The sequence below is a fragment of the Anoplophora glabripennis genome, unplaced genomic scaffold, assembly GCF_000390285.2.
Source record: "Anoplophora glabripennis isolate ALB-LARVAE unplaced genomic scaffold, Agla_2.0 scaffold59, whole genome shotgun sequence".
Taxonomy (NCBI): domain Eukaryota; kingdom Metazoa; phylum Arthropoda; class Insecta; order Coleoptera; family Cerambycidae; genus Anoplophora; species Anoplophora glabripennis.
This window is the reverse complement of record NW_019425991.1, coordinates 610,305-619,972: the sequence shown is the minus strand read 5'-3', so window position 1 is coordinate 619,972 and position 9,668 is coordinate 610,305. Positions and strand designations below refer to the sequence as shown.

Sequence of the window (9,668 nt, the reverse complement as noted above, 5' to 3'; positions counted from 1 at the left end):
AATGCCATAAAAATATAGGTTTCCATTTAAAAAAAATTAAGTTGGTACCTGCCCAGGAAAAACTGAACACCCTGTATATGCATATATATTTTCATTTTGTGCAGCTCAGGAAAGTAGGCAACTAGAAAAAAAAATAAGTAATATATTTTATTAACCTAGATATTGGACTTACGAGCACTAGGTGGACACGGTGTATATATACAGGGTGTACTGGAATATTTTAATAAATTTTATTTCTCTCGTTTTGGTCACATAATTTTACATACAAGTAATATACAACAGTTAATTTACTTAATCTTAAAAATTACCTATTTATTTTATGTACTAGGCTGTACTATTAAAAGAAATTAGCAATAAAAATGCCTCCCGTACAAACAAGGAAAGCTGTGGTAAAATGTTCCAATCTAACAGATTTCCCTCCGGGTGGATTTAGTTCGCCGTCTCTGCTAAAGTCCCTACCGAATATACCAAAAGTCAGGAGTCTATTCTGAGCTCTAGTTAAGGAAATGCTCCTTCTAGTCACGTTATCGTAGACTTCTCGACTCCACTCGGTATATTGTGGCGATACAGGACGTATCGAAGCTAGGAGGGAGTTGGGAAACTGTATTCTGTTCTCGTCGGTGGTAAAATCGGCTGTAATGGTGATGCTTTCGAAAGTTATCGGCCATACTATTTCGGAGTAGTTGGAGAATCTGAAAAATATCCAATTATTAAGGTCCACAGAGCGATGTGATCACTGTCTTTGCTTGTTTCTCAGCTACGTTATCGGTGTCACTGATGACGAGCGTTTTAACAAATAGTCCAACCAAATTACACTTGGAGAAAAAAAAAATTGTTACCTGGACTTTTATAAGTGGAAATGGTAAAAGGGCTTATAATAAACCTAAAAAAAAATAAATGCGTGAGCAGGGGCGGCGGAGAGTTGATTTGGGGGGTTGAAAATTTTATAAAAAATTGTATCATTGTGATTTCTGGCTAAAGTTGACGTCAAGCAAAAAAGTATCCAATACAAAAGATGTAGATCATGCAAAAATCTACAACTTTTGTAGAGGTCAGTTTTTAACATAATCTCAAAATTTCCGAGAAAAATGCGAAAAACAGTTTTTTTCAGATTTTTTCGTTTTTTATTTCTCATTTTCGCAAAAATAATTTAATTTTGACGAAACTTAGTGAAAGTATACCTTTCTCTGTCTTAAATAACCTCAATTTTTTTTAGATAAAAAAATCAAGATGTTTCTGAGATATTCATTTTTTCGGCCTGAAACACTTTTTTTCAAAGAAAAATTCTACTTAAAAAAATCATCGTACAGAGTTCTGCCGGTAATCATTTTTTTCGTTTTGACATATACTTTTTGGTGAAATAAAATCTGTAATAACATTTCAAAAACATGCTCAAAAATGCAAAAAAATAAAAAATGACTTGCAACAATGAATTTTTCAGTTATTGTTGATAATTTGTTTAAATTAAAAAACATTCAAAAACTGATTACGCCATTCAATCCTACGGAAAAAATTAAAAAAAACTGTGTCTCATTGTTTGACCCAAAACTTTATTTTTGTACAGTATTGCTATAAACATCTAAGTCGAATTACAAATGCACAAATGATAAATTATCTCTGGATGATTTGAGATTTCAGCAATACAAAGTATTAACTGCAAAGTCTACTGTTGACGCGAAATCCGAAAACCCGAAATTTTGCAAAATCTTTTTTTTTTCTGGCTTTATTTGAAAACGAATTTTAAATAAATTGCATATTTACATTGCCACTTTTTTCGCTCTATCCAATGGCGTCAACATTTTTGCAATCCGACGTTTCGTCTTCGAGGGGCCATCATCAGATTAATTTTTTTAAATATATCGCTGCTATTTTTATGACAAAATCTAGTCATTTTTAATTCTGTATTAGATGATATTACTATTGTAATCGCTTAAAAAGGTTTTTAGCTATCATTAAAAATTTTTCCTGAGTACGGCTCTGAACGCTTTCAAAATACCTGTATCTATTGGAGGAGAGAGAGAGAGGGGGGGGAGAAGAGAATAAAAGTCAATACAGCACAAAATATCCAACAATTTTTTTTAATCCATAATTTAAAAAGTACCTAATAAAAAAATAATACGAATTTATGAAATATTTTATTATTTCTAATTAGTATTGCTAACAGTAATAAAAAATAGATATTTTGTGCGGTATTGACTTTTATACTGTTATGACTTCATCCAATAGATATTTTGAAAGCGTTCAGAGCGATTACAATAGTAATATCCTCTAATTCAAAATTAAAAATGACTAGATTTTGTCATAAAAATAGCAGCGACGTATTTAAAAAAATTAACCCGATGATGGCCCCTCGAAGACGAAACGTCGGATTCCAAAAATGTTGAAGCCATTGTATAGAGCGCAAAAAGCAGCATTGTAAATATGTAGTTTATTTTAAAATTCGATTTCAAATAAAGCCAGAAAAAATTAAACAATTTAGCAAAACTTCGGGTTTTTCCGGATAACTCCGGAACTACCCAGAATTTTAAAACTTTCTAAACAGCATATTGCTAGGTATAAAAAAACACAACTTTTTTCTAATCTGAGCCACCCCGTATCTTCTACCGTTTCCTAGATCCTAATGCTTTCCCATCCTTATCTTGGACACACTGTATATCTATGAACTCATCAAACTTTAAAAAAATAAGTACACTAATCGATCCTACGGAAAAAAAATATTATTTATTTTATTTATTTACTATTCGACTTATGTTTATAGCAATACTGTATAAAAATAGTTTTGGGTCAAACAATGAGAGTTTTTTTGTATTTTTTCCGTACAATTGAATGGTGTAATCAGTTTTTGATTTTTTTTTACTTTAAACTAATTATCAACAATTACTGAAAAATTCATTGCTGCAAGTCATTTTTTACTTTTTTGCATTTTTGAGCTGTGATTACAATTTTTTTTATTTTGCCAAAAAGTATGTCAAAACGAAAAAAATGATTACTTAGCGGTAGAATTCTGTACGCTGATTTTTTTAAGTAGAATTGTTCTTTGCAAAAAAAGTGTTTCAGGCCAAAAAAAATGAATATCAGAAACATCTTGATTTTTTTATCTAAAAAAATTTGAGGTTATTTAAGACAGAGAAAGGTATACTTTCACTAAGTTTCGTCAAAATTAAATTATTTTTGCGGAAATGAGAAATAAAAAACGAAAAATCAGAAAAAAACCTGTTTTTAAAAAAAAATTTTGAAGTTATGTTAAAAAGTGACTTCTACAAAAGTTGTAGATTTTTGCATGATCTACCACTTTTGCAATTGATACTTTTATTGTTTGACGTCAACTTTAGCCAAAAATCCCAATGATACAATTTTTCATAACTTTACAACCCCCCAAACCAACCCTAGGCCGCCCCTGCTCACGCATTTATTTTTTTTTTTTTTCATTTATTATAAGCCCCTTTACCATTTCCACTTATAAAAGTCCAGGTAACAATTTTATTTTTTTCCCTCTAAATGAGTTATTTCGCTAGTTATAAGTGAATTTGGTCTATATGGGAATATTGTACTTGATTTACTATTTTCAATATAGTCCGCTTATCATTTAAAATTTACCTGTGACCACAGGACGTGATGGAGTCATTGAGGCAGGCCAGGACTCCGCAGGATTCTATCCCTCCGTCTCTCACCCCGGAATAACTTCTTATACCGTCAAAAGCAGTGAGGTGGTAGGTGTATTGATTTCCCGACGTATTAGCGACAGTTTCGTTGACGGAAATCGTTATGTTGAATTCACAACAAAGCCTTATGTTGTCCCCATTGCAAACTTCCTCGACTACGGTGGTTCTGTTGGTGTCTAGCACCAGGGAAGTGTATTCTACAAAATCGAGCAATCTTAAAGCTAATAGGAATGGAAGCCTTAATGGTAGTTTATAAAAATCATATACAGGGTGTAACGAATGCTGATGGCCAAACTTCAGGGGATACAAGTAATTTTCAACAAAAAAGTGTTATAAGACTTTTTTGGAAAGTTGATAGTTGTTCTTTTATTTAACATTTATTTATTTCAAAAAATTTTGTGCCTTTTCATAAAAAAACAAAAATACCTCTGTTATTCTTACAGCCACATCAAATTTAGACATACCATCGGAAAGAGCGTTAAATTTACTACAAGACGAGCATACATATGAGCATACATATGAGTGTTTAAAAAATCTTTTAAACCAGGTGCCATAAAAAGTTAAATGTAATAATTGTGAAATGAGCAAAATTAGTGGTAACACCAAAAATTTGTTAATGAGGACGTATTTTTTCTTCAGTAAAAACTACTGTATTTAGTGAGCTTTTCAACGATATATCAACTTTTGCGTTTGCTATTTTTTCTGGCAACAATATCAAGTTCAAAGGTAATAAAACCGTAAAAATCGGAAATACACAAACTTTATAGTACTTTATTTTTATTTTAATACTGTTTTTAGCACGCCTTTAAAATTTGGCTAAAGTTATCATTAACACCCTGTATATTTATAAACATGTAAAAATATCAGGATTAAGATTAAGACCTTGAGATTAGGATAAAGTTGTTCTTACCGCCAATAGAGGGATCTGTTATCAGGTAAAGGCTGTCCATATCCAGGGCAATCGAGTCTGTGTCCTCTTCTATGGGCGTGACGTTCCTGTAAGGGTTGTTTTCCACCTCTGGTCTAGGCACGCTTCTTACTATGATGCTGGAACCACCTGTTCCGCCGATTAGTTCTTGCACCAGGGGCCCGTCTTTACCTGAAGAACTGTATCTTCAAAAATCGTTAAAATTTGCCGGTAACAATGACATACCCACGTAAATTCCGGTACCACCACTCCCAATCTGCGGGTTGTTGGCACCAGCTGACAAGAAGTTTACGTCGTTCTCTTGGGCCCACATTTGTTGGGTTTGCAGAGCTAAAGATGCATAAATTTTAGTAAAATGACACAAAAATGAATGGCCAACAAATAACCCCGATCTGCATCCACCAGGCAGATATTAATTTTACCTGTTAAGAAGGGCAGTTCAGAAAACCACATGGTAGGGAACAGAATGTTCTTCAATCCGAGATCTCGGGTTAAGTTGAGAGGAGGCTGGGCGAACAGTATGTCGAAACAAGTGAACATCCCGAAGGTGTTGTTGTTTTTAGTGGTGATGGACACTAGCTCGACTTCAGCAGGCGGACTTTTTCCGTATTCTCCGAAAAGATTCCACTTGTGGTACCTGAAAGTTGGATCGTTGGTGATTCAATCCGTCCAGAATTAGAGTGCAAGGCGTTATTACCTTCCGATCACCCCGCCACTGCTGTTGAAGGCGACGTCCGAGTTGTAGTATATTATTCCGGAGCTTGGACAGAATCCGGTGGCGTTGTTGCTCGTGCAGTTTTCTCTTTCTATAATGTTGACTACTACGGTGGTGTTATAGTCAATAGCGGCGCAGGAGAACCTCTTGAGGTAGTTCTTGTATGTGGTGTCGGTTGAATTGCATATTACCTCCGTGAAAGGTAGAGGTACTTCGGTGGCGGCCGCTGTACTTCCCCCCAGAGTGGACTCTGGGAAAAGAACGAGTTCCAGGTCCTAAGGGAGAGTCAGTAGGGATAAAGGTAACGGAAAAACTCCATCCTACTTACCTCTTGAGTAGTACTCAGCAACGTTATATATTCTTGGGCATTCAAGTCTACGCTGTCCTCCTCGCTGAGGGTGGTATCCCTTAGTGGTTTGTATTCGACAACGGCCACGGTGTAGAGGAAATCTGTCAACTGACAACATATAATTGAATACATTATTCATTAGTTATTAATATCCTACTTACTGTATCGTTAGCAGCTAGAACATCTCGTAACAAAACGGTGAACAGCACGAGAAACGCCCCCCGCATTGTGGTTGAGTTTTTAAAATAAGAATGTATACGGTGCAAAGTTGGTGATGGCCCTGAAACGGAACCTTGCGGTACGCTTTCGTATGCTTAGTTTTGTTTTACAGTTTTTCTACTTAAACAGTGTATTTCTATTTCTCACAACTGATAAATTCTAAAATCAATTACAGACATTATATTTGTGAATGATTAAATGTTTTCACTTGCTTTGTTCGCGCTGTTATAGTTGAATAACCTGTTTGTGAGCGCGGTCTAGATTACTGAAAGCTTCACAGGTGGAGATAACTATTTTAATGAAATTTGCGCTCGTGTTTTTAATAACAACATCGACAAGAACAATATAAAATGATCCTCCAGTTGATCACCTAGGTTATTTTTATCAGGTTCATGAGTCTCGTCTTTCGTTATCACTTACACTTATTAAACGTGTTGTTACCATGGAAACACATTGTCGTAACTTAAGGGACGGGCGGTGTTAAGGTCAACAAAGCGTAGTTTTTGCGAAGCACATTCGATTTTGACGAAAATTTTTAATTACTAGGCATTAATTTAAGCATAAAAAAAGGCAGGATGTTCACTTGTTTTACCTTTTGCAACTGTCTTTGTTGTCCGCGCCAACGCCAACTTGATTCGTCTTTTCTGTCTACCTGTTTGTTGCGCTAATGCGTGAATAGAATCTTAAATTTTACGAATCTTTTTATAAGCGAGACGCATAACAGTAAAAATCGCGTGATGGAGGCAAAGTTAGTCGAGATTAGATTTAGCAGAAATACAGGCTGTAACGTCAATACGGATTAATATTCATCCAATCAAATATTTGTAGGTGTATGTATGGTTTGCCTCGGTCAAAGGTCGAATGTGTTTACCTTACGGAAGAATTCGCAAAATTGTAACACGTAATAAAGAATTATTGAAGGTGAAGGTGTCAAATATCTCCAAAATTGTACATTTTAAGAATAGCGAGAGCAAGAGAGCGCTATTAAATAAATTTATAAGCGAAGAAATTTCCATAAAAAATAAATATACTTAAAGATATCACACTTTGAATGATCGAAGATTTGAATCATCAGGGAGTTATACAACCAACAATATACCTATACATACAATTTCTCAAGTATAATTGTAAAACACGAAATATAAATGATAATATGTGTAATTTTAATAAATATGTCAACGATAGATGGCAGAGGATGGTAAGCTGGCGTCAGATGCACATTTATCTCCTTTCTTATTGGCTGCAAAACAGGCCTTTTATTAAAGAACCAATAACGAGATTATACACCGAAAACAAGGGCTGGAAGCTTACGTTTGTACCCGACTTAGCTTCACGTTGGGCGCCATGTCGCAGATTTAGATAGGTTGTTGGCAAACAAGTCTTTTATTTAAGAACCAAGAACAAGGTCATACACCAAAAACAAGAACTGGAAGCCTACGTTTGTATCCGGCTTACCCCACGTTGGGCGCCATGTCGCGAATTTGGATAAGTTGAAGGCTCTGGTTGCGGATTTTGATTGGTCTGACTAGCTTGCGGTGGAATTGACATACATACCATCATTTCCCCTCAGCATGTTGAGCGGACGGAGCGTTTCTGTCTGGTTCCGTTTTTACCTATTGTGCGTCTCCTCTTTAAAGTTAACCACGTCAGGTAAAGACGCGGAGACTTTCGCTCTTCCTCCATTGATGAGATTTGGTTCTGCTTTGGGTTAATGATCTACGCTCTAATTGTTTTGGTTGACCTAAGACGCGCTTTAGGCACTTGCACTCTGTCTTAAGGTGACCATATCTCTGGCCGAGAAAAAGAGAAATTTCTGGCGTTTTTTAGGTACTGAAATCTTAAGAAGTAAAACGTGTAGAACAAAAGTAAGCACAAAAATAAAATCCTTGATGTTCTGTTTATTCATTGTTACCACTTAAATTTACTCAAATAAAATAATAACTAAAAAAAGCGTTTGTAATACATGCGTTTGCTGTTATCCTAACCCCACATTTTAAGAATTATTTTCAGGTACTTATAAATAAAAGTAAATAATTTTATATGTAGGACTAAGCAAGTAAATATTATAAGAATATTTACATGTGGAGTCATGTATAAAAAACTTAGTATTGTCGTAGATTTCAGTACCTAAAGGTTTGATCGTTTTCTTGCACCTGTTTATTCGTTTTACTGCGGCGTCTTTGAAAGTACTCAGGTGGCAAGACATAAACATTCCTATCATTTAATAAGCCTTAGATTATTCAGTTATTAAATATTTGAAATTATTTGTCTTTGCGGAAAACACTATTTAAAGAATATGGCGCNGTTTTCAACTCAATATGGTTACCACACTATGTTGGTTCAAGAGTGCAAGAGAGAGCTATTAAATAAATTTATAAGCGAAGAAATTTCCATGAAGAATAAATATACTTAAAGATATCACACTTTGAATGATCGAAGATTTGAATCATCAGGGAGTTATACAACCAACAATATACCTATACATACAATTTCTCAAGTATAATTGTAAAACACGAAATATAAATGATAATATGTGTAATTTTAATAAATATGGCAACGATAGATGGCAGAGGATGGTAAGCTGGCGTCAGATGCCCATTTATCTCCTTTCTTATTGGCTGCAAAACAGGCCTTTTATTAAAGAACCAATAACGAGATTATACACCGAAAACAAGGGCTGGAAGCTTACGTTTGTATCCGACTTAGCTTCACGTTGGGCGCCATGTCGCAGATTTAGATAGGTTGTTGGCAAACAAGTCTTTTATTTAAGAACCAAGAACAAGGTCATACACCAAAAACAATAACTGGAAGCCTACATTTGTATCCAGCTTAGCCCCACGTTGGATGCCATGTCGCGAATTTGGATAAGTTGAAGGCTCTGGTTGCGGATTTTGATTGGTCTGACTAGCTGACGGTGGAGTTGACATACATACCATCATTTCCCTTCATCAGCATGTTGAGCGGACGGAGCGTTTCTGTCTGGTTCCGTTTTTACCTATTGTACGTTTCCTCTTTAACGTTAACCACGAAAGGTAAAGACACGGATCATCCATTGATTAGATTCGGTTCAGCTTTTGGTTGATGATCCACGCTCTTAATTGTTTTGGTTAACCTAAGACGCGCTTTAGGCACTTGCACTCTGTCTTAAGGTGACCATATCTCTAGCCGAGAAATAGTCAAGTTTCTGGCGTTTTTGGGTACTGAAATCTTGAAAAGTAAAACGTGTAGAACAAAAGTAAGCACAAAAATAGAATCCTTGATGTTCTGTTTATTCATTGTTACCATTTAAATTTACTCAAATAAAATAATAACTAAAAAAAGCGTTTGTAAAACATGCGTTTGCTGTTTTACCCTACATTTTAAGAATTATTTTCAGGTACTTATAAATAAAAGTAAACAATTGTATATGTAGGACTAAGCAAGTAAATAATGTTATAAGAATATTTACATGTGGAGTCATATATAAAAAACTTAGTATTTTCGTAGATTTCAGTACCTAAATGATGGTTTGATCGTTTTCTTGCACCTGTTTATTCATTTTACTGCGGCGTCTTTGAAAGTACTCAGGTGGCAAGACATTCCTATCATTTGACAAGCCTTAGATTATTCAGTTATTAAATATTTGAAATTATTTGTCTTTGCGGAAAACACTATTTAAAGAATATGGCGCCCTTAATGGAAGAGTTTGTATGATTTAAAATATTTGTGTAACGGGTTTTCAACTCAATATGGTTACTACACTATATTGGTTCGAGCACTGGCGGGTCCGCTACCCTAACGTCGGAAAATCACTGT

The 9,668-nt window shown here is 34.9% G+C and overlaps 1 protein-coding gene across 1 annotated transcript; it reads right to left on the bottom strand.

Moving 5' to 3' along the window:
- Positions 1-211: 211 nt before the first annotated feature.
- On the bottom strand, positions 212-6,607 carry LOC108906428 (vanin-like protein 3). Its single transcript, XM_018709669.2, has 8 exons — positions 5,816-6,607; positions 5,634-5,762; positions 5,288-5,580; positions 5,013-5,227; positions 4,816-4,920; positions 4,573-4,761; positions 3,598-3,859; positions 212-692 (listed from the first exon to the last, which is right to left on the bottom strand). Exons 1-8 carry the CDS (start codon positions 5,879-5,881, stop codon positions 338-340), a joined length of 1,614 nt encoding a protein of 537 aa, XP_018565185.1. The 5' UTR covers positions 5,882-6,607; the 3' UTR covers positions 212-337.
- Between the last annotated feature and the right edge of the window lie 3,061 nt (positions 6,608-9,668).